Source organism: Ixodes scapularis, unplaced genomic scaffold (genome assembly GCF_016920785.2).
Source record: "Ixodes scapularis isolate PalLabHiFi unplaced genomic scaffold, ASM1692078v2 PGA_scaffold2__306_contigs__length_199485367, whole genome shotgun sequence".
Lineage (NCBI taxonomy): Eukaryota > Metazoa > Arthropoda > Arachnida > Ixodida > Ixodidae > Ixodes > Ixodes scapularis.
Window position 1 is genome coordinate 87674997 of NW_024609857.1, and position 25725 is coordinate 87700721.

Consider the following 25725-nt stretch of genomic DNA (forward strand, 5'->3'; position numbering starts at 1 on the left):
TATTTGTATGCTATTGTTGGTGCTAAAATTACTGTAAATATATGTGGCAGCGGTAATAAATATAAAGCATGAGCCATGGTCAATTGTCTTGTTTTTTTTTCACCACAGCAGTTCGGGGCTCTACAAAATCTCATCATGAGCCAACTCGCCTTGCGTACCGTAACATCCCGAGAAATATCCCACCTAAAATTGAGAGGATATTTGCGGAAAATCAGGAGTGGGCTAACCTCCGGTGTGCAATCAAGAAAGGTTAAAACAGTTCAATTTTTAAATAATGGGTTTCCGTCAAACTGTTATCGCGGCGAGGGGCAATGAAGCAAAGATGACTGTACTTCAGCCAGCAATGTTCGCTTATATCCAGCAATACCTAACTAGAAACATTTACGCCGAGGTCATACTTGTTCCCAACACTGAGGGGTGAGCTACATTTCGGTGCTTAAAAGAAAATTGCAAATCAAGCCAAAAATAGGTGTGGGTTACCTCTTGGGTGTGCGGTACGTCTCGGGATTTTCAGGTAAACTGGTCAAATAAGGCAACTCGTCGGAGTCTACCTTGTATGTAGGGAGGTCATTATGGTGGGAAACGGTGCTAGCCCATTCAGCCAACATTTGTTTCCTCACTGCATACACCTTTGAGCCACAACTTGAGTTGTTATTGATACATTTCCAAAGTGATAAAAACAATGTGTGATGGAATCCCTGCAGTGCCTAGAGAATATGTTAGGTACAACACCACATTGGGTTTTGTTCAATTTAGGACTTGGTGCTGGTGAGTGACATTATCAGAACATGCCACTTTCCAGGGTTGCTAAAACGGAACGGCAAGCACACCTGCAATTTGGAGCTTTAGGGTTCATGTTTCTTACATTCGGTGGCATATGTGAAGAGATCTGCAGTGCCCCTCAATCAAATAAAAACAGAAAGAGTAAGCATAGGGACGGACAGAACAGCACCTCTTTCGACTTTCAACACAAATAGCTTTATTAGGCACTGGCACCCAGCCCAAGAGACCCAAATGTTGGTGCCGGTGCCTAATAAAGCTATTTGAGTTGAAAGTCGAAAGAGGTGCTGTTCTGTCCGTCCCTATGTTTACTCTTTCTGTTTTTATTTAACTTCACAAACGCGCTCACATCGAACTAACCCTCAATTAAATTGCTCAAGCTGCACTTTTTGTGGCATTCAGATATTAGGAAGCAGGAATGATAACACAACTTAAGTGAACCCCTAGCAATCAATTCGGTAGCACTTGCCTTCAAAACTCACAAAAGTTTTAGAAGCACTCCAGAAGCTGCCTACATTCAACTAAATTTTTCTGGACCACTCATGACCTTTGATAAACTGTCTGCACTGAATAGTTTGTCTCACACACACACATCTCTGCTCTTTCTTAAACTAGAGATTGATAGCAAGAAGCTTTGCATCCACTTAAGTCTATCAGGATGCCAGGAGATCCAGCCAAGTCGTTGAGGGACAAGTCGTCAAAGGACAATTGCTCGAATGGGCCAATTTGTACAGGGCAACCTGTCGAAGGGCGATTCGTCGAAAGGGCTAACCTGTTGAAATGAGATTTGTCGAATTGTCCAGTACATGGTACAAGGTAAAGCTTGTTTCTTGCTACATTTGCCCCAAGTTTCATTTCCTTTCATTGCAAAGAGAATGTCCTGATCAGAGGGACTATGTTCGACAAATGTTTTGTTTCTCCTAAAAAGAAACGGAAGCGACGATATCGCGTCTGATTGGCTAGAACAGGGGTGACCAAGCTGCGGCTCGTGAGCCGCATGCAGCTCTTCGTGTATTAAAGTGCGGCTTGCAGCTCCACCCCCCTACCCCCCCCCCCCCTCCATACACACACACACACTCCCCGCCCTCCCTCCCGATCAGATGAGCACTTCCCCAAAAAGAGAAATGGAACGCAATTTAAATCGAAAGACAGGTTGCAGTTTGGTAGTCGTGTGCTACTGGTACCTTACGTACAGATGGACTGCTTTTGACTTGGATAGATTTATCTTTTATTGTTCTGGACAAGATTCCCCCCCACCCCCTCCCCCCTGCGGCTCTTGGAAGTTTCGTGGTTTTCTTTGCAACTCTTAGGCCGGGTCAGCCTGGCCACCCCTGGGCTAGAAGCTCAAATGACGAAAGACGGAACTTCTGTCATTTGGGCCTCTAACCAATCAGACGCAATATCGTCACTTCTGTCACTTCCCTTTCTTTTTAGGAGAAACGAAACATTTGTCGAACATAGCCCCCAAGGTTACCGAGTTGAAAGGGAACTCACAAGAGAGTGAAGACAGGACGAGACGATGAGACAAGTAGAGATCTGTGTCATCCCACCATTATATATTCTCCTTCTTACTTTCAACTTATTTTTGTTTAGTTGAATGCCTGTGGGAAGGAGATGTTTTTGTTGTTTCTCTTTCCTTCTCTTGTAATTGCGTGAGCTTTCTTCTTTTCTGTCGATTGTTGTTGAAATTTATATAATTTTACTTGTTATATAGATTTCTGCATAGTTTGGGGACAATGTGCATTGTCCAGTTTCTGTCCTCCTTCGGGTTTTGTTTATTATGAACAGTTTTCAGCTGCAGTCTTTTGAATTGTAGCTGGTTATGGGATGGTACGCCGCACCTGATAAGGGTCACCATCTAGCTCCTTCTACACTATTTGAGACAATCAAAGTTCGAGTTTGGTCTTATCTTGTTTGCTGGTGATGGAGTTTCTGCACATAAAATTGCTAACATGTGCCTGTGTTCTGAGATAGGAGCTAAATGCAATGCAGCGACTGAATGGCCCTTTAGACGAGTGGTGACAAGTTGGACTTTTCGACAAATTGCCCCTCAACGAGCACCCTACTTCGAATAGCCCGATTCAACCAATTGCTCTTCGACGAATTGGTTTTCGACGATTTGGCCTAGACCCCAGTGTCAGTGCAGGCCCACACCTCGATTTTTGCTTCCTATCGTGGTCACAAAGGAACAACCTTTATGTCAGGCTCGTGACCTTCACTATCTGTCTAGTCTTGTAGGCATGGGAATACCTTCAACTAGCACAGTGTATTGAAATTGTCTGAGAAGTAACTGCAACACCATCATCATTACATCGATCTGCATGATGCCTCCAATAAACTGTTTGTTTCCACTCAATGCAGCGACGTCTTGAGGATAAACCCAGGATGTAAAATAGAAGGAGGCAAATCGTCTTGAGTGCATCCAGTGATTGAGCCCTTGACCCGGCGCTTTGGAAGCCGAAACAGAGCCTCAGCGCCACAAAGGCTGCCAGTCAAACAAAAAAGAAACAGTATTTGCTGCGTTGGACTCTAGCAAGTTGTTTTGTGGAAAAATTTTAATAGCTAGTTTAGGGAAAAAAAGATTTTAAAATCATTTCATTAAGCTACATCAGTGATGTTTGACATTCAGATACTCGTTTCCATAATACAACTAAAATATCCAAGAAGAAGATGTGGGGGTCCCATTTGAAATGTCTCCTTAATTGGTTGACAAACCTTCCATGACATAAGCGATGATGCAAAGTCTACCCGTGAGAAAGATGTAGTTCAACCTGAGACATCAACTCCAGAAAAAACTAAGGAATGAATGCTTCACCGAATATGAAAAGGTGGTGCATGTTTACATCATGCTGTCTATCAGATCAAAAAAAGTTTATTTATAAAGGTGAGATGGGATGATTACGGATGAATGGAGAGGGAGAGGGTGTGGTTAGATGAGGTGTGTGAAGTTCACTGCGTTAAGGTAGGTGGGTGAAGAGTCCAGGATCTCGATCCTGCGTGGGCCCCCCCGTCTTTGCTTGGAGTTACCCAGTCCTGATACATTTGAAGTCGTGCATTTTGCGGAATGATGAGGAGTGCGTCGTGCCTTTGTGGCTTGTTTACCTTGCATTCATAGACTAGATGTTTACATGTAGCCGGGGTTTCGCATGTCGTGCAGTTAAGGTTGAGACCAGGGTCGTCTTCGTCGTGCAATCTGTAAATATTCCTTTTCTGCACAGGTGTTAGGCCTGTGTTGGTGGCAATGCATCACAGGCATACCTTCCCCCACCTTGAGTAATGGGATTAAAGAGGGAAACCTCCGCACATCTTTGATCGCCGATAGATAGAGATGTCGTTTCGGGGCCAATACACCATAGGAGAACAGTGTAACCCACCTCACTGGGGGTGAAAACTGGTGTCACTCAGTTCAATGAATGACGTTTCCCCGACAGTTAATTTCCCTGACACGCGATGTTTCATCGACAGCTTCTTTTTTGCGACATAGCCTTGGAAATATACTATTCGGTGGCATTCATACCGCGAGCATGTGAAGAGGGCTTCGGGGGCCTCATTTAACGAAACGGCGGCACACTCCCTCATTATTAAACCCAGTTTGCTTAATGATTGGCGGTTCAGACTAGGTGCGGTGCGATAACTCGAGCATGAGATTAAATTGAAACTCCCCGAGCCAGTGGCATCACCAGGAGGGGTAGAGGGAGGGAGGGAGGGGGGGGGGGGGGGGGGGCGACAGTTCCGGGTGCTGCGCTCGGGGGAGCTAGGGGGGGGGGGGATGCAGCTGGGCAGTGAAGAGGGGGGGTGGTGCAATGACAAAGAATTATGCACCGGGTGCCACTGACCTCAGCAACGCCACTGAACCGAGCGTAGTGAAGCTAAGCAAGGGGTCACCGTGCGAAATAGCGGTCTGTTTGGTAGTCTACCTTACCGCTACGAACCCGAAGGGCGCCCTACTACGGCGCCGGTATCCGAGAGTACGCTATCGATGAAACGATAGGGACCCGTGTCTCCGTGTTTGTATCGACACACGAGCTTTCTGGGCGCTTACAAAACGCCACTCATTTGTTACTTCGTTCACTCCACGTCCGTGTTCAAATTCAAGCGGCTACTGCGACACCGTTTCCAGAGCTGCTTGTCGCCGCACGGTCATAGCCAAGGAAACAAAACACTCTGCCCTTCCGCGCTTGCGCCCCGGTGACCGCGCCGATGTCCATCTGCAGCGCCGAGAGGTTTGTGTGTCAACTGACAGCAAAATCGGGACTGGCCGTCCGCGATCCATTCCGCGCGACTCCGCGCTCCATCGGCGCGCGATTGCTGCCGTCGCGTGGACGAGGCATAGCTCGGTCGCAATACATCGAACTGGCAGCAAGGTGTATCTCCATGCCGGCGTTCTTCGACGCGCGTCCGCGACAGATCAGATGGTTCAACTTTCCGTGCACCGTCTTAAAAACAGAGTGATCGAGTCAGCCGGTAAGGAAAAGTTTGAAATCGTGAAAAGCACTTCGCCGTCTCCTCCGCAATACTAAAACTTAAGCACCATAAAAAATTCCGTCGTGTGAGTAGATCGTTTCAATTTCAATTTCGTTTATTTTGCAGAGAATGGAGGGACTCAGACAAAAAGCTGTTAATAGCAGCTTGATGGGATCTGAGAGTCCCGCCCAGATAGTCGGCCGGTCATTGGATGTAATCGATAGATATAATTTGCACTCGCACGCCATTCGACGTACCAATATATTTGAACAAAATTTCAGCGGTTTCAGCGATTGCCAGTTTCTTTAGCACTTCAATCGACGACCGCGCTGGGCCGCAAACCACAGAACGAATGATAAATTAGTTGGGGCAATGGTGCGAGCATTTCGCATTTCGGGGACCATGTGGTGAAGATGCACCCTCGTCTGGCGAGAGCAACTGCTGCTTATGCTCCTCCCCACTTCTCAATTAGTCCCAGTCGACCGCGGTTGGTCCCCCAGTTTTGCACACGGCACATAGTTCCAACCAGATGGTCCCCGCGAGGTGCAAATGGGAACTCAAGGGTCCAAATGCTGTCGTTGCTCCCCAGAGGCTCGATTTTTTCTTAGAGTGTAAGGTACACAATGTTCTTGATTTAGAAAGTGCCTCAGCTGTACAAATGCATATGCAATAAGGGCACTTGCCAAGCCTATTCTACTCAGCTCTGTGCAGGTTAAGCTAAGTTAGAGTATAGAAGTACACGCTCACTGACACCATCAGAAAGGCAGGGAGAAGTCTCCGTTGTTCCACCTCCAGCCCGTCTGCTACCTTCGATGATGGTTCAGCGCCTGAGGAGCCTGGAGCGAGCACATCTGTCCAAAGCGGGGTGAAAAGCACAAGCACGTGCTGGAGGACGCCCAGCCATTCTCTTTTGGTCATCGGCTATACTACATATTTTTAGTAAGACATATTTTTAAGTGAGCAAAAGTACTGCAAATATGCAGTCCACCTTAAAGATAACAACAGTTGCCATTCACCATTTTCCAAATAAGTGCTCCCACCCATCGGAACATCTACACATGTGATGTGTGAGTAGGTTCAGGACTGAGAGGCTAGAAAACGAAGCACTCACAAGGCTTGTCTGGCCCTTCCAACCACGCGGGTACATTCGTTGAAAGTTCCCGATTTGTAGACAAAATGATTTAGAATGAGCAAATCTTCTCTACGCCCGAGGGAGAACATTGAATTGCGATTCCCCCATATTGTGCGAACCATCCTTCAAACTGCGGTACCACCTGCAAATGAACTATGTTGTGCTGCGGCACGCGTCCATGCTGCCTGCTTCAGAGGAAAACCACTGTTCGTGTTGAAGACGACATCCCACAGTGTACAGGCAACAATGTTTAACGAACTAAATCAAAATTGATATCATTCAATAGACACAGATAGGCTCACAAAGTGTCGACGCCATGATTTTTGTTGGTTTTACTCTTGCATACAAACAAAAGTGACTTCCTCTCTCCTCCGATGTACAGTAAAACCCCCTTATCTTGGTGGCCGCTATTTCTTCTCGAATCGGTCACAGAGGACATAATCGCAGCCACTGAATTCCGCAAAATTAAAGGCCGCGAAAATTAAAGGTTCGCCAACATTAAGGGGTTTTCTGTTCTTCTGAGTGTCACATGATGTTAACATTTCAAGGAGGCTGAAGGTATTGCTTTAAGAAAAAATTGACCTATGAAAAAAAATGCCCTTCTCCAGGTTAAGCACGCGAGGTTCTTTTGCACTACCTATAAGGCGGCAAGTTTGTTTCGGCAGAGATTTTGGTAAAACGGAGTCACAAAAGCAGCTATACTTGGCGTCAAACAGCACTGTTTGTTGCGAGAGCATATGTGGTTTATTGTTGCATCCCATTTGCATGATCTAGAGGAACTAGGGCTGACAGAGTTGGAGCACTCCAAATATTAACAGCCGACTGTAGAAGCATTGAGAGATGCACACATGCGAACTGTGCATTTCTTAAAGGTGGATTCGAGCAAAGGTAAAAACAATATCTATACTTACGGCGGCCATACTTGCCTTTCCCAAGCACGACCACTTTTCCCTCGGTTGCACCATCCAGTAAGAAGCACCAGCAACACGCCCATGAGACGCCGCCGACTCCTGGATTGAATGACGACCTGCCTGAGGTCTTGGAACGAGATCCGGAACACTGCTTTAGGTCAGATGTTGTATCTGGTGAGGCAGGGACTAAAAGTAAAAATTAACAAATTTATCTGAAGCGCTACATTCCCATAGGATGGCAGTATTTCTTTTAGTCTAGTGATGCGCTTTAATCAAACACAAATGGTTGGTTTATATAATGAACCAGGAGCCCCTATTTTGCTTAAGTGTAACGCAGTGTCTAACGTTACGTCCGACGGAACCCGAAATAAAAATTAAAGTGACGCCCAACGTAACTGTCAAGCATTCGAGTTCCGTTCGACGTAACCCAAAAGAGAAATTAAAGTTACCGTATTTACTTGAAAATAGGTCGAACCCTATTTGTTGGACCCACCGAGAATAAAAAAAAATTCAAATATAGGTCGACCTTTGTTTTTTTATTTTTACGAACAGGGGAAATTTTGGGAAAAAGAAACGAACCTTTATTTACATCACTGTCAGCTAAATCACGGGGCGATGCCAAAAACCTTATCACTGTCAGAACTTCTGGACATGTCATCGTCGTTCGAAGCTTCGTCAGCTTGGTAGACACCCCTCACAAATTCGCAACAATACTTCACTGACACCGTTGTAAAATGACAAGAAGAAACGAAAGAAGGTGCAAAACGACGAAAGACAAACTACAAAGACGCAAGCAAAGTCGCCGTGTCGCCATGAGCAACACGCGAGCCGAGCGTTGGCCGAGCCGCCCCAAGCAACAAACAAAAATAACCTCCGTTTTTTTGTTGTTGTTTTTTTTGGTGCGCGTTTGCGAGGATGGAGGGCGAAATGCGTGGCGCATCGCGTTCCTCTCCTTCCATGTTGCCCAGCAAGGGGAACGCTATTGGCTAGAGGCGCGATGGCGAAACCCGACGCCCGAGTCACCAGACGAGGACAAAAACACTTCTATTGCCGAGCACTTTGGCCAAGCTTGGGCCATCGAAAATCTGGTTGGCCATAGTACACTTGCCAGCGATGGCCCATTCACAACGTGCGGCTTGGCTAACGCTCCGACGATATAAGGCACGGTTTGCATGTTTCTGTTAAGATTAGTGAGCAGGTACTTACTTGCTTGATCTTAATATTTACCTGTAAGATGTGTTTGATTTATTGCTCGTGAAGCTTTCTTTCTTTGCCACTCTGTGTCCCCTCTCTACTGACCATACAGTATCTGTTAAACCGATAACATTGAATGATAAAGTGCGAGTTTAATTACATTTTTTTTTTAGTTTGAAGTTAGTAATTATCAAATTGTTCGTAGAGGCGGCCGCGCAGCCCTCTATGGAGGCGTTATTATGTTGAACACTACATTTTTCTTTTAATCAACCTGTCGAATTGCGGAAGAAACACTGATGAAAAAGAATCCGAAGTGCGAAATATTATTAGTACGCTTTCGGATTTTTACTTTGTCTATGACCCACTCGTGGTGTACCATTTTTAATCAAAAGTATCACTCTTCTGAAGATATCATCTCTTGAGCGTGCAGGATAGAACTATGTCTATTCGGTCTGTTTTTTTAGATCGTGTCATCACAATCCACATGTGGACTACAAGGGCGGGTCACCTGATTTTGCAACTTTTACCGTTGCGCTCACTGTATTGCAGGTTAAACAAATGACTGATAGCAGCAAGAAAGGAGCTATATTTAAGATCGTTAACTAGCTATCCACGTGCGCAGAAATCTTTTCGCAATTAATGATTCGGGCGAAATTGGCTCGCATTTTGCAGCAAAACAACTTTAATACAAACAAATATTGTTGCGTTAGAATCATTCTGCGTGTTTTCAAATGGGCTTGAGGCCAAACAACAGTAGACTCTGACAAGTAATGAGTTAATTGGTTTGCGTTACAGTATCATACAGTGCTTGTATAAGGTATGGGCTAAATAGAGCGTGTTTCCGGAAACGAGGACAAAAGGACCCCTGCGAAGGCTACACATCACACAGACGCACGTAAGGGTGTCTTAAAACTGGCACCAATGTCAAAAAAGGAAACCTGATGTAACAGTCCGGTTGCTTTATTACCTAGCCTCTTCTACGTGCGATGCGTGACGGCGCACGGGCGTTGCGCGTTTTGAACATGGGGGTTGCAGTTCTTGCGCAGCCAGATGCGTTCGTTCCGGTAATAGACCGAAACCCAGAAACGCCTCCAAATTTATCATTTTCGAGGAACGTCGTAAAATGCTGCGTGTGCCATAGAACATTTTAATGTAGGTGTATCAAGTAGTTTTCGCTTTTGCACAGCAATATTCCAATTAAAGCCCAACCTTTAAATGAATAATTAACACATTATTTACTGAAAATGTATTACTTACCCAAATATATTGAAAGTTTATCACTTTCCGTAATGGTTCCTTTGGCACAGACAGCTACGGGATCAACGTTTTCTGTGCGATGCTTAGTTTTCGCAGGAGCGATTTTGCTACCCTTTCCGGAAACAGCCTGTTTATTTTTTTCATAAAAAAATAAAATGCCACATACTTTCAAGTGGCACACACTACAGTTTTTGACAATTGAATACCAAACTGGGTCCTATAAAATTATGAACATGCACACAAATATAGTTTTATATATTTTAACCTTTGCCCGATTTCCACCCGTTGCGTCGTTTTAAGGTTTATAATCATTTTGGCACGCGCAATAACTGGAAGTGTTAATTATTTGGTGGAAGGTATGGTGACTGAAAACCTTAAATATTATGCTTCCAACACGTGATCGACTTGGCAAAGTAGCTATGCAGATAACAACCTAGAAATAGTTATATATATCATGTTTGTTTCGGCGTGTCGAATGAACTATTATTGTTTCCCTTTCGAGCTGCAATTTATAGAAACAAACACTCCCGCGAATATTGGAGAAAACAAACGAAATTCAAGTATATAACACTTAAAAGTTTTTGTTGGCATGATTTATAAAGCTTTTTTGAAACGGTCAGCGAGGCTGATGGCGGTAATATGCTAAACCATTTTAAAGGACAAATCGCGGTTTAACGACGCAGTTGTTTTATTTGCTATTGCGAGCAGCATACATCCAACATGAAAGGCTGCACGTAGATCGTGGCCGCGCAGAACGACGGCTGGACGAATCTGTGACAAAAGCGCAAACCGCACGGAAAAAAAACATGGACAAAGTAAAAGTGCACAGAGGACAAGCGCTGACTTTAAACTGAATATTTAAAACACAACTAGGAAGTCGCTTAAGCTTCGCCTTTAATAGTGGAACGCGACAGGGTTATAGGGTTCCGTTCGCATCGCCTTCTCAATCGCTTCTCAGGCTGTTCCTGCCAGTGAGCAGGAAATGTAGCGGACATGGCCAGTCAGTAGCGTGTCTGGCTTGCAAGCGAAGGGTCGTGGGTGCGAATTCTGTCAAAAAATCTTCAAATCTACATTTTACTCTATAAAACGAAATCATTCGAGACATGCGGCGACCTTTTATTCGCACTACACGTCATGTGTTTTAATCACTTTTATTAGACGTGTCACGTCAAGTTTCAGGTGAGCGTTGAAGGTTGTTTTGATATTTTCGCGCGAAGTGATGCGGCTGTGACATCATGACCCTATCGACCAATCAAGATTTTCCCGTCACGATGCCACCGACGCGAACACTGGCTTTTACGCGACACGAGCTCCTTAACGCCACGCCTTAGAAAAAGCAAGATCGGCAAAAAACCAACGCGTCTCACATCCATGCTCGGCCGACGTGCATATTAAAAAGTTGTCAAAGTTCCCGACACTTACCGTTGGCGTAGAACCTTGCTTCATACAAGATATGCCTTGAAAGGCAATATTTCTGCTGTGTAAATGTAGCGACGTCTGCCTGACGCACTTTCTCTCGCCCTTGTTAATCGCATATTCTTCTAACACTACCCCAGTCATTCGGTTTCGGTCCTTGCCAGCAATGTCAACATTTTTTGAGGATGGGCCGTCACCCAAAGCCACCGACAGCACGTGCTTAGTGTTTCCAATGTGGATCCTATTTAATTTTCAGTTAAGAGTTAGCAATTGTCCTGCGCGCACTTTTACTCTGTCTTCGTTTCTTGGGCGCTGCTTGCCCTTTTGTCATCATGAACCAACTAGCCCACATCGCCTATCTAAATCAGTGAGCCGGTGTACTGGAGGGAATCTCGAAAAACGCTGAATGTGATGTGAAGACATCTTCACTACCTTACTAGGTGAAGATGGATGGGCACATGTGCATCAATAGACGACCATAAGCCCTCAACAAGACCCAAGAAGCTGGACAGAGGACTGAAAAAGTTAAGTGCTAAAAGAGTTATTTCTGCGCTCTGAACTTCTCTAAGGACCACACGTAGCCCGTAGCAACCAATGCTTTCAGCGAAAATAAACTAGTGCACGTCAGCCAGATGTAAGATATCGTCTTTTCTAAAGGCGACCCGGCCTGTTTACTTCCGAAGCTTAGTTATGATATTAGAATTGAGAGCTCTTCGACACCCTTCAGGAGAGCACAATTCAAGCCTGTCCAGGACCGGGCAGAGCCAGCTAGATGGTATTGTCTGGCCTGGGACTACAAGTATAGACTAAATTCTGCAAAAGTACAGCCTTTCAAGGGGATCCGGTAAGCTTACTGAAGCCTTTAAAAAGTAACGGTGGTTCTCATTTTCAAAAATATCCGATTATAACCTTAAAGTCAGTCACACCGGTCACGTCAGTTGCATCGCCAATTTAGCAAAGCGCATGATTATCAATCACCTTTTGTGGTATCTGGAGAATACAAACGCACTTCGAGAAATCGACATTTCCCCCGTGACTACAACGACCGAAGACTTAATATTCTTATTTATATAAACTTTTTTTGCAGCAATCATGCTTACTAAATATATTTTCATTTATAACGTGTTTGTTTCTCGTAAATTAACGTTTTTATACAGCAGGCAATTGAATGCGATAACAAAGTTCAAGAGAGGTATTAAATGCGCTTGCTATCTCATTGACATCAATAAGAAACAAAATCGGCAGTAATGGAAAGCCCTGAGGCACGCCGCTTTTAAATGGAAGAAATGACAACGATTAAAATAATGTGAATCATCTTTATTGTGATTTAAATCTGCACCGAAATGCTAGACCAATAAAATGTTTAGCATGTTTGCCTAGATCATCTACATTGCTCTGCATACAAGAAATATTAATTTATTTGAGTGCTCAACGCTAAAATCCACTTCCATTAGTCAGCCATTTCGCCAGAAACACGCCGTTTCGTATTCCTCACTGCAGCCGTGAAAAAGCCGCAGTTATTAAACATTTTAGTGAAGAACCCCGAGACTGACGTCTTGACAGACGATGTCAAGGAAGAGAAGGAGAACGTCTCAAACACAACTAAACCTTTATTGAGGACAAAACCTTTCATATAGGGTTGAAAACGAAGGAAAGAAAGGGAAGCCTTCTTCACATCACCTCTCTCATCAGAAGAGACGACACCGCACCTCTAACAATGGAGTCATAGCAACTGACGAGACCAAAGGTGTTACGAAATTAAAAAAAAAGAACACGCAAGGAAACGACAAACTGAACTACACACTTCACTAAGGAAGTTAGCTATAAAGCTACACAAAAAAGTTTTTTTAAAGCTAACAATACTACTAAAGGTTTTGAAAGCGCTTCCATTCCGCTTCTAAAGACAGATAGCGCTTGTCCACTGGATTCCCAGGCTTCGTTATCGCGATTGACTCGTTCAGCAGTCGCTTGAGGTCGTTTCTTCGCGTTACATTTGTGGTAGTCGAGTTTCATAATGGCATGCAATTCCTTCATTCCTGAATATGCTTGGATACCTCGAATATGGATATTTGTTTTCGACACATCGCTTATGTTCGGCTAGTCTATCATTAAAACAACGCTTCGTTTTACCTATATAACATAAATCGGAATCAGAAGGTATATTAACGTAAATTTGATTATATTGACAAATTTGCTTCAGCTGTCTTGAGATCACATCACTCCTTGAACATCACGTCATGCAAAGTCTAATGATAGCTTAGACCAAAAATGAAAGGCCACAATTTTCAGTTCCATTCTCTAGTTCGCGGGCTACACATGCTGTAAAAGCTAATATTTTACGTGGCTGAGACTATCTCTATGTGCGTTCTATACAAGGATTTAATTTTTCCATATTGTTTATTATGACGCGACGAAATATGTGAATGACAGAGCATGCTAAATATAAATTTTGCTTGATTAAAGCCTTTTTGAAAGCTTTAAAACAAGCCTCTCTCGACATATGCTTTGTACAGTATATATATGTATACATATTTATATTTTTTTGTGCGGAGTAGGCGCCAGGTGCGGTATACGCACCGAGTGCGGGCTGTGTTCGAAAATTGCTATGAGATGTTTTTGTTTATTTCTAATTGAGATTTCCCACCGCGAACTGTACACCGAATGCTGATTATAGTTTGAAAACTACCTACCTCTGGTGTCTTATTTCAATTTCAAGTGTTTATTTTAGCCTGCCGTTTGTCGTAAATGAAATGCCAGAAACGCCTGTAGCAACTTCTGTTTAAGAGGGAGAGATAAACAGAGGGAGATAAAAGACGGAATATATTGGAGAGATTAATTCCAGCCTTGACGTTGTCTTACACTGAGAACGCAGAAGAGTGATTGTGTTTGTCAGGTTACGTTACCACGTTGGCTTGAAATTAAACACACTTGTGGCTAAAGTATCCTTCATCACGTAGGTAGCATAGTCTTACCAAAACCAGTCAACACAAAAATTTACAAATTCACACACTAATGATGTTTGGACATTTTTATTAGTCATTTTGCACAATTCAACTTTAGACTATTTTCCACCATCTTGACAATATAATCAAGAAAATCTTGAGTAAGAGATTGAAAAAAGTTACATTCGTTTAGCTTTCATAAACAAAAGCTTACTTTGGCGTTACTCTTGCCAAAAGACGAAGATAGTGGCGTTAACTATATTTAAACTACTCCATTCTTGAGGCATTAAGGGATACTCCGTTCGATTTTTCTTACTTGTGCCTTTTGACTTAATGTCATTAACGACGCTCAAGTTGATGTGGCCAATCATCACCAGTTTCCTAATTGAGCGAAGTTGACTTTTAAGGCCATACACATAAAAAAGTTCATGGTGTTTTCGTCAGTGTTGGTTCTTGCAGCTGGTGTCTGATATCTGATATTTGTATGTACCGCAGAGTAGGTCGTAAATGAAATCGCAGCAGGTGGTACTTTCTCCAAGCTGGTCTTCGGGAACGGCGACACTGCATGCATCTTCTGCGAAATTCGAAGGTATATGTTAGACACCCTCCTTGAATCTATTTAAAAGACGTAAACCGCGGTTGTTTTATCCCCTTTAGAAATAATAGTTGCATGATTCGTGTAAATAGAGTCTTCACGTCCTCTAAATATGCGGCGTTACACTCACACATCTCCCAGAACAAAGGAAAGTAAAAAAAAAAAGTCAGCCTCACATAAACAAAGTTAGTGAAGGCATCAAACTGCATTCACGTCTTTATTCCCATCTGTTCCCCCTTTCTCTGCTGAATAACCTACTAAAAGTAGTTCATTGGACGAATCAAAATGTGCGCCTTTTATGTTCTTTCGTGATTTGTATTATGCTTGCCCTTTATTTTACAACACTGTTTTTATATTAATGATTGTGTTCGGTAGTAGCAGCACTGTTAAGGTAAAGAATTGTGTATTCGGTTTTCGCCCCCCCCCCCCATCCCCCACCCAAAATATTTATAGCAGTGTTACAAAAAAAAACTTTAATGAGTTGCACTGCTTAAATGACAACCGAAAACAATATTTAATGGTTCCTAAGAAATTTTCACTGCAGGGATGTCTTAGGTATATTATATTATGCTATAAATGGGGCCACTGTTGGGGAGACAATCGTAAAGAAAACGCAACCTTAGGCAAGACGCTAAAGAGCAAAATCGTAATTTTAGCATAGTTACGTTTGTGAGCAAAAAGGGAGATGTCACTTCATAAGCGCGCTCTGGTTTGCCGTGATAGCGCCCCAACGGTGACGTGGGTGTGATGCCGCGGGATGTCGTCGCTCTCCTGTTCTTTGAGCCCGCTGCCTGCAGCGATCGTATTCCCAATTGTTGTCGCTCTCAGTCCAGTGTAAAGGTTTGTTTGTCTTATCGTTGGAAAACCTACCCGTTATGCGTTTCTGAACCTGTGTTCTCACGTGATTTGACTCCTCGGAGTAACTTGGGTCCAATAGTGTCCGCAGCGAATACGGCAACACACCGTTGTGGTATTTATTTATATATGGGTTTTTGTCCGGTGAGGTGGCGCTTTAATCTGCTTCCATTAAGTGACCGTCTATACGTCTACAAGGAAACTGCAATACTGGGGTAAATCAAGTCAGAAATACAGTGCATTATAATTACATTGCGAACTAATCTTCTTACAAAAGTTGGTAATCACGTAGAATTAGAATACTACCCAACAGGATGTACTTTAAAAGTTCCTTATTTTCTACACTGACGAAATTTCTCGTCATCCTAAGAATAAGGGACTTTGCACTTCTATGCGGCACCTTTTATGTTCCCCTGTGCATAATGTGGCTCTTAATGTTGGTCAGCTGTGCGCAAACGGTTGTGGTTTATGCTTTGTTATTCACACGAGTTGGCAAAAACCCTACTGAAAAACCCAGTATATCTTTTTCGTATCTTGATTAAAGAACTGGAAATCTGTTTCTGAAAGCTCGAAATCCAGATTGCAGACAAAAAAATAATTTCTAAAACCTAAGTACAGAGAGAATGCAGATAGATTTCTAGTTCCATAATCCAGATAACAAAAAATTATACTGAGTTTTTCGGTAGGGAAGGTAGGGAGTAAGGTGCTTATTTTCTTTATGTGTCTCATTGGTTTTATAAAACTAAGCCAGCGTTATAGAATTATTTAGAAAAAGTGTTCGTTTTAGTACAATTCATAAATTAAAATTGAAAATTGTTTCAAAATTACAAAAATTGCCATAATTCAATTAATGTAATTTAATATCTACTAAAATTTGTAAATTACTGATGGACAACATTCACCAGTCACAGAAGTGAATGAAATTGATATATAAACTAGTTCTCGCCCCATTTTATCACTCCACTACATACTGGAGTGAGTGGTCATAACTGCATAGAGATGGTCGCTGCTGTGGTCGTGGCTTTCAAAAGCGTATGAAGTGGCTGTGTGCTTTTCATTGTCGTCTGTACACCTTTCAAAAAAACACTCGACCCTAGGGGCAACAAACCATTTTCGAGCCCAGTCACTGAGTTTGAGGCTAGACTCTCACAGGCGTCCCTCCTAACCCTAACCGAGTGGACTGTGATTTCAATATGCGCAGCCCGCGTAGGCGTAGTTTCAAACGCTGCTGGCGGCTAAATTCTCGTCTTTTCCCGCTATATTTTGTTTCATGGTACATGTATTTTCCCGAGGACATTGAGAAAGCATTGTACCACATTTAAAAGAAAAAGCAAAAAAAAAAAAGATATAAACTATTTTTGTTGGGTACGCGCGCGACAGAACGAATGCGACTGGAATGTATAGTTCTAGTTATTTGTGTTTTTTTCTTACGATAAGTTTTGACGGCGCCGCGGGATTCGCCGCATGTGAAACGTCAAAGCGCTTTGCTGTCAAAAATAAATTGCAACAGAAGAGGGTCGAAAGGCATGCATTTTTCACGCTCACAGATAACGTGTTTACCGATGGACAGGACACGGACGTACAATTGAGGAAGTGTTAACATTCGAACAATATATCGTACGTACAACACGATGCAGCGTTATCCGAAAAAAATGCATTTGAGAAAGATCTCAAATAACACAGTCACAGTCGACGACAGTCACATCTAGACGATCGGACGGAATTCGAGAATTCGAGATGACTTCGTTTTGGGGCACGTTTTGGGGAGAGCTTCCTTTTTTCACAACCGCACGAAAGCAGAAGAACGAACGCGACTGACCCGTTTTCTCACCCCAACTCGGACAACTATTTTTGGAGACGACTGAGGATTCTACGCCGATTATCTGTAAGAGGGGGGAGAACAATGTTCGTAAATTCGCGTCGAGGGTCGTTCGACGTCCTTCACCTTCTTCGTTTCCCGTAAATGTAAAGCAGAAAACTTGAATGACAGGCACTTACCAGCCTTATTTTTCACAATGGAAGATAAGACAAAAAGGGTAAGCATCGCGCATAAAAAAATGAGTGGAATCTTTCAAGAGGGGCGAGGAAACGTCGAATGCAAAACTGGAAAAACCTAGGTAGAGAACCGCGCTGAGCGGCTCTTCACAGTCCGAGAAAGTGGCAGAAAATGTTAAGCTGATAGAGGGCGCGAGACTCGCACCAGCCGCATCAGCATCAGCAACATGGCGGCGGCCGAGGAGCATTTTTTGGAAAGGTGTATAGTGTAGAAGGGTACGCGAGGGCTGTACCACGATGTGTGGTGTGTTGCACGGTGCTCAGCTTAGCTGACATTTCTTTAAAGAGCATACTACAGCCGGTCCGGCCTATGCCGGGATTGCGAAAACTAAATAATTTTGTACGGCTTCTCGTCTTTATTAGCGCAACTGAAGCGACTAAAAAGGTAAAATCTTCGTTCCTGTAGGGATACTTTTGTCCTGCCAATGCAGTATTTTAAGTAACCGATATTTCAAAGTTTCGCTCTCCGCCTACCGAATACTCTTGCTGCATGTCGGGTCGTCCAAGTGGCGCCGCGGTGTGGTTTCTTAGGAAAAATGCCGCGGCAGCACTTGTTTTGCGCACACCGTTTAGAATGCATATAAAATATTGATTCAAAAACACAAGCCCGTTTCGCGTGATACTGTGTACGTTTTGTCTGTCGTCAAGTGGCTCGGGACGTTCAGTATGACAAATTCACTCAGCTGACCTGCACACTAACTCCTCTCACATGAAGGCTTATATACAGAGCGTGTAATTTTATTTTGAACTTATTTATTAAAAATAGTCATAAAAGGTACACAAGCCGGTTTGTGTAGGTGAATCATACGGTCAGGGGTACATAATCTAAGGGCTGACCATTACAAGTTTCATAATTACCTAAGATTTGTTCAATAAAATAAATAATAAAAATAAACCAATGGTTACAAGCACAAACTTGCTGCGCCTCATCAAAACCAGTAAACAAAACGTTCTAATGGTTTGGTGGAAATAAGAAGCGCGGATGTGTGCCTAACTAATTACCTGTTGTGCAACGTACAAAATGCTAGTGGTTCAAACCACACTGATAAAATATTATGCTCCGCGTTTTTGCACCGCGAGCCTTGCGCCTGTTGCAAGACTTGTAACTTGAAGGCACCTCCGCGATTTTTTCTTAAATTTTCTGATTTCGTGGTTTGCGATGGCGATCACCAAGATTTAATTAAAAACATAAGGTCATTTTCACTAATTTAAATTGTTAATTAAGAAACAATTTGTAATTATCACTATTAATATAGCACACAGCATCTCCCCCCCCCCCCCCCCCCCCCCCGCCCCGTAAAATGACCCCCTAGCCGAATAACTCACGTGCAGTGACCGAAGTAGTGTACTTTTCGCGGTATACTCTAAAGTAATAGGTTGGAATTAAAATATAATCCTGTATATAAAGATTGTTTCGCATATTCCATGCAGCGCAGATACTGAAAGCAAACCCATATGTTAAAAAGTGGTCGTACCATTGACGTAGATGCTCCTGCCGACTGCGCATTTGTTCACATCCAGGAAAGATATGTACAGAGGAAGCGTGATATTTTCTGGAATATACGGGTTGAGAAGTGCGTATTTTATATTTACCATACAGGCTGTTTTCTTTTTCTTTTTTTTCTAGTTCACCATATTTTTGTTAACGAATCCGTGAAAGCTACACTTATGCTGTTCTGCAGATCAGTTATAGGGCCAGAGGGACGTAGCATATGGGCTAATCGGAACGATCAGTCGGCTAATTAAGCAACATTCGGTAATTAACCTTTTAATCAGTAAACATGGACATAAAGTTCTAATTATGTATTTTCTGAGCGTTATCGAGAAACACAAATCAGTTTTCAGAGAGACGCTTAGCGCATGAGAAGCGCAGCAGTGCTCTAAAGTTAGCGCTCGTGCTGCATGAGGAAGGCTACCGGTGCGACAAGGCGCGCGAGCGATTTCTTCGTCTCTTATCGAATCCTCAACTTTGTAACTTTTGCACCAGTGGCAGACATAACGCACTACTGCGCTTCCCGCGCGCTCAAGCTATATAAACATATATATATGTATTGGTTTCTGATGACGCTCAGCACGTTTCTAACTGGAACCACATGTCTAATTATACTAATTAAAATGTTAATTAAAATTTTTTAATTAGCAGACTGATCCTTACAATTAGTCACAAATACTATGTCCCCCTGACCGTATAGCTCACCTTCAGAAACCGCATAAATGTAGCTTTCACGGCTTTTTTTTAACATATCTGGAAAGATTAAAGAAAATCAGCCTGTATATTAGGTGAGCCCAAAGCAAAAAACTCACTCAGAAATAAAATGCACCGTATATGGTGGATTTTCTACTAAATATAAGCATTATCCAGATACGTCTGAATAAACTCATTTATTTTAATGTATGTTAGATGTTCAGCTAACGCTAGTATTGTATAGCAAATTAAAGCATACAGCAACCACATTAAACCCAATCCCCTCTAATGCTGTTTAAGGTTAAATGGTTGACAGGCACTGTGCTCTTTCTATCCTCCCATCAGAGCAAGCAATTTCGTGTGCTTGCTCTGATGCCCTTCCCGATGCATAAGACACTTAATTTTTTTGTGTCCCTTCAATAACATGCTCAAACGGACTCATTTTGGTTGACCTACTTTCAGTGAGGGTACATTGCGGGACACTCTTGAAGCAAAAATATAATCGGCTTTTTTTTTTACTTATATATATTGGCAGGCACCAGACTCTACCGCTTAAGCAAGTGCACCCAACGAAAATATTTCACCCAATAAAAGTCTCAACGACAACGTTCTCATTCCAAGAAGAAGAAAAAAAAAACAAAAAAGAAAACGACAATCGCGTATTGGAAGTAGCAGTTTCGCGCTGTGTACACTGGATCCCACGATTAACTTGAAGTCCTATCGCAGCCGACGCTGCAGCTCAAGGGAGTGAATCAAGATGAGCGAAAAGTGCATAGCCACGTCATTTGATGTCTTTGTAGGGTTGCTATAATAATATTAATACATTTATTTCCATCGATTGTGATGGTGGAACCCGTGGAAAAAAGCTGCGATATGCAGCTTGACTGGTCCTCGGGTCCCTACAATGGTCAACAGCAACGGAACGGAAATAAAAAAAAAAAAAATGATAAAAAAAGATACACACAAAAAGTAACAATTGAAAGATACATAACTACGCACTTGCCTGTTTTTTTTAAGCAAATAGACTAACATAAAAAGCAACAATTAAAATTTACAAAACTATGCACTCTTGCCTAATAATGAAACAAAATAAAACAGAAAATAGAAATCAGGTACAAATCAGTTGCAAAAATACAAACGCAATTCTTTAGAAGTTTTAGAGTCAAAATATACACCATGAATATAAAAATTATTTAGCAAGCGTGGCACGGCAAATTTAAGCATTTTGAGACCATAGTTCGTTCGCTGAGTGACCATTTTCCACTTCTCCGTTCCGCGAGTGGGGTATGCTGGTGAATTTTCCTGTAAACCTGCAAGGTTTACTAAAAAACATGAGCCCCTTATTCTTTCCCTCCTGAAACTAGCACATAGTCTATAATCGTACAAGTTGTAAATAGTAATTATCTTAAAATTTCTAAATAGATCAGAAGTGTGACCATCATAAGGGACATTACATATGCTTCTTAATATTTTTTTTTGTAACAAAAACAGTTTTTCCATATCGGTTAGTGTCGATGAGCCCCATACTAGATGGCAGTATATTAAGTGAGAGTAAAATAGAGAGTTGTAAACTAACAATTTAACATTCGTGGGCAACAAAGAACGGTTGCGATTTAGGATCCCAATTACTCGGCATAATTTTGGAATAAGATAATTTATTTGACAATCCCAAGACATGTTCTCATTAAAAATACGCAAAGAGTTTTGAAGGAACTAACTATTTCAATTGGATAAGAATTTAAACTCAGTGATCCAGATAAAAACACAGACTTGTTTTTCGGACGAAAAATTATTGCTTTTGTTTTATTAATGTTTACCTTTAAAGAGTTACAATCGCCCCAGGATTTTATCATTGATAAAGTGTGGTGGGCCATATCTATTAAGTCATCACCTGGTTCGGAAGAAAAAAATATGCTAGTATCATCCGGGTAGTTAACAAATTTTGCTTCCCTGTTAACGTTAACAATGTCGTTTACGTATAAGTTAAAAAGAAAGGGTCCCAAAATACTTCACGAGCTAAACCAATTACACAGGCAAAAAAAGCGCAACGATGTCCTTTTGCAGCTTCTTCCTTGGCTCCAGCGGATCAAAGCGTCGGCTGTTCTTGGACTTACGAGAAAAGCCGAAGCGGTTCTGAATTTTAGTAGAAACACTCAAATCGTCTTCGTTTGTCAATTTGGTGCACGGAGGTTGCAGAAAATCATTTTCAGAGTACCGCTGACGTCACGCTCCTTCCGAAGACCGCTACTTCATATCCAGAGTTTTCGGAATCTCCGCTCTCTCGCATCTTCAGCGCCTACAAAAACTATGCCCAAATCCTTTTGCTATATTCAAAAAAGGTCAAAAGAAGAATTGATGACTGGTTTCAGTGCGGAGGAATATGCCTGGTAAGCTTGCAATTTCACCCGTTGCCCATACGAGCGAGCCGCGCTTGGCGGCCGAAAGATCTCGGTATGACGTAGCAACTTGTCGGAGGTTTTTCGTGTTTTCTGGCGTTTAGTTTTATCGTCGTAAAAAAAAAAAAACCTGATATCCAGATTCACGGGATAAAATACTCTAGAATTCATCTGTAACACATTTCTTAGAATCATCTAATAAGCTTCCATGTAAAGAGAATCCGAGTATAGACAATTGCAAACACGGCGCCCCGACTTGTGCCCCATCTGTGCAAGCACGCGCAGCTCGCTCCTAAACATAGCTTTGGCAAGCTTGACATTGCACGGGCTTGTTCGCACGCGCAGAGACATGGCGGTGGCCAGTGGCCTTGCTTGCAGTCGACTCTAGTATTCGAAAATACAGAAGCACCTTGGTTGTTGTGTGCTTCAAGTTTTAAACTTTAAGTGGCGTAGACACTAACGATAACCGAACCAAGCAGACCGATTAAAATAACTCTGATGTACTTGGTTTTACTCAAAAACTACCTAGAGGTTCATAATCGGCGAATACTCACGGCCCTCGGGATGAATGTTTATCACATTCTTGGCAGTATATCCTTCAGTGGACCCTAGCGTCACCCGCTCCTTACTAAAGAAAAGTCAGGTATATTAAAACATGAATGAAATAATGAAATGATATTCCTCCGTAGTGTGAAACAGGAAAGTTGCAGTTTTTACAAACGTCAGCGTTTATCCAATAAAAATAACGTTTTTCGCTTTTAAATTTGGATATGGCAAGGTGCGTATTCATTACAGTGTCCTAATTAAAGTTATACTATTTTTTTACATTTCAGACAGCATATCTATTTAATTCAACGGGACAATGCAATATTTTTATATTTATTCATAATAATGCCTTGGTGGTAATACCTGATCTTACATTCCTGACAAAATTTGCAGTTTCATTAATTGTGTAATAAGAGTAAAACTAAACACGACAACAATGCTGGCGACAGCGAAATTTCAGTACTGTTTCATGATCACAAGATAGAACTTTCATTAACTAGTCAGTTCCTTTGTATCAGCTGAAGTTTTAGTTGAAATATTCCTTACTCGTTACAAGCTTCTAAATTTGTTTTTTTAGAAACAGATTAGTAATATAAAGGATATTGTACGGAATCGCTTTTCCCACCCAAGCATTGAGCGTCGTCGCCATTGCGCATGCGCTTAATGATCGCGTTTTGGGTTTTGGGTGCGCATACAATTTTTGAAAATTATTGTGAGAGCTAAACACCCAAAATATAACTTCCATTGCTCTCGCGATGCACGATAAATTTGGAAAGACAGGGTATCATTGGCGTGTGTCAATCCCCCCCCCCCTCCCCCTCCGCTCTTTCCCCTCTGTATTATGGGGATTGGAAGTGATTTTTTTCAGAAGATGGTAGCAATTCTCATTCTTAAAGGCGGAATCCCCTTAGTATGCTAGAATGAATCTTGATTAAAAAATATCTATACCGAAATCCTTGAAAAGAAGACACAACATTGATGACACCCTTATTTTCTTCTTCTGGTCTCAGGCGAAGGGACACCATTTACATGAATTGGGAATTCCGATGACTTAAACAATAAAACGGCTATACTTTGTTCGCTCCTCTGCAAACTGCTCACCTGAAGCCTATAAGTCACAGGGTGAGTTGAGGCAAACACAAAGTTGGTGTTGTGTAGATTCCTCAAAAAATAAAACGAGGAACTGTAGCTCGTTACTCAGACAGAAAGTAAAAGTATCACGTTACCTCTTACTTGTCTCCACAGCAAACTAAATTTATTTCTTTGTCGCAAAAAAACAAACTATTTAGCCGCGAGGAGCCTGCCACTAACAGTGTGCTACTTATTCGCGTGTTAGAGAGATCAACGCAACACAGGATTGACTTACGCCGATTTGTCTTCTCCGTACTGAGCAAAGGTTTGATATTGTCCATCCCTTTCCGACTTCAAGTGATTGTGCCTTAAACACTTGGATGTGCCAAATGCCGGGTCCTTCTCATAGTTTCTGTACAGCACGTACCAGGTCTGAGCTAGCGGGAACGCCTGTACGCGTAGGTGGCCGTTTCAATAACGAACCCATGATTCAGTTCTCGGAAGAAATAACCTTCCTGCTGTAGGCTCGTTAGGACACAATATAACGATGTTTTGCTCACATAAAATTAGAAAAGAGGCGGTACATGGCGAGATCAGAACAGCTTTCGCCGAATAGACGTCAATGTACAGGGCGTTTCATTCTTAATCCGAGCAGAGTTAGTACTACAAGAAAATACTTCCTGAAAAATTTATGCAGGTGAGTTATACAACCAGGGGGCATAGTATCGAATTCCAATACTTAACATAAGCCGAATACCCATCTAGGCGTTCTTAATAAATTCGTAATTGGAAGAAACGAACATATGGTTCTTCTTAAAAACATGCTGAGCGTCATCTAAAACACCTAAATCAAATTTTTAACAGCTTGAAGTACGTGGGAAGCGAGTGGGTGCACCAAAGTCACCTATCGAGCAACAGGCGCCAAGCTGGCGCTGGAAAAACGCGGATTATCAGATTATCATCGGAGTCTTTCTGCCACTAGCATCAGGCCAGTTTGGTGCCACCCCCCCCCCCCCCCCCCGCAATTCCCACGTGCCTCAAATCGTTCTAGTATTGAATAATTGGTAGTTTTAGAAGACGCTCCCGAAATTTCTAATTTTAACCTTTTGTTTATTTGAACTAATGAAGAAGTTAATTCGAATAGTTCAGTTAATTATCACACTTATCGTGAGGATTAGCCATCTACATTATGTCCCCCTGGCAACATAACTTACCTGCACAAACAGCATTAGTTTACCATTCACGGATGTTTTGAAATAAAGCAGGTGGTATTGAAATCAAGAGCTCCATATTTTTTACACGAATGTACTTCAAGTTGTCGACTCCTTAGTCATCTTACTGCACCCGAAACACATTAACTGCTAGAACTTTTATTTAATAAAGGTGACCTCAATTCAATTTACAGCGTCAATTTAGGAATACCAAATACCAGGCTGAAGTTGACCGAGCTGGTACATAATGCAAAATTATACGGTCAGCTAGAACGATAAGCACAAAACACACGCAGTTGATAGTCAGCAGCGTGTATGTCTCTGTTTCTCCATGCCTGTGCTTTGTCCGTATTGTTCTAGCTGACCGTTTACTTTTGCATTAGGAATACGATTAGTGCAACAAGTAACTAACTATGTGCTCATGGGCGAAGCAAATTTCGTTACAAATAGTTTAATGAATATTCACTTCAATTTATTTCCTATTAACCAGCGAGAAACTGCGTGTACCTCCACATACCTTTGATACGTCTTGGTAAGTTTGGAGCCTAGGATTAAGCTCCGGGTAATTCGGCGTTGCGCTACATCCCAGAAGAATCTGGAGGGCGGTCAAAGTAAAGACAGGCGACATCGTAATACCCCTTAAAACGCTGCGAAGTGTATAACGCCATGGGGCTGTGGCTCTTTTTATAGCTAATGTCTAAAGGGAACTTGTAAT

At 42.3% G+C, this 25725-nt stretch overlaps 1 protein-coding gene across 1 annotated transcript; it reads right to left on the minus strand.

The window, feature by feature from the left end:
• Window positions 1-14536: 14536 nt before the first annotated feature.
• LOC120836820 lies at window positions 14537-25638 on the minus strand. Its single transcript, XM_040205898.1, has 5 exons — window positions 25528-25638; window positions 24095-24249; window positions 22737-22810; window positions 19077-19154; window positions 14537-14670 (listed from the first exon to the last, which is right to left on the minus strand). The coding sequence occupies exons 1-5, from the start codon at window positions 25636-25638 to the stop codon at window positions 14537-14539; spliced, it is 552 nt and encodes a 183-aa protein (XP_040061832.1).
• Between the last annotated feature and the right edge of the window lie 87 nt (window positions 25639-25725).

Coding starts and splice junctions, on each gene's coding strand:
- LOC120836820 (XM_040205898.1), bottom strand. CDS start 25,638: ATGTCGCCTGTCTTTACTTTGACCGCCCTCCAGATTCTTCTGGGATGT. Junction 19,155..22,736: donor AAACATTCATCCCGAGGGCC/GTGAGTATTCGC, acceptor CGTATATTCCAG/AAAATATCACGCTTCCTCTG. Junction 14,671..19,076: donor CAGGAGCATCTACGTCAATG/GTACGACCACTT, acceptor CGAATTTCGCAG/AAGATGCATGCAGTGTCGCC.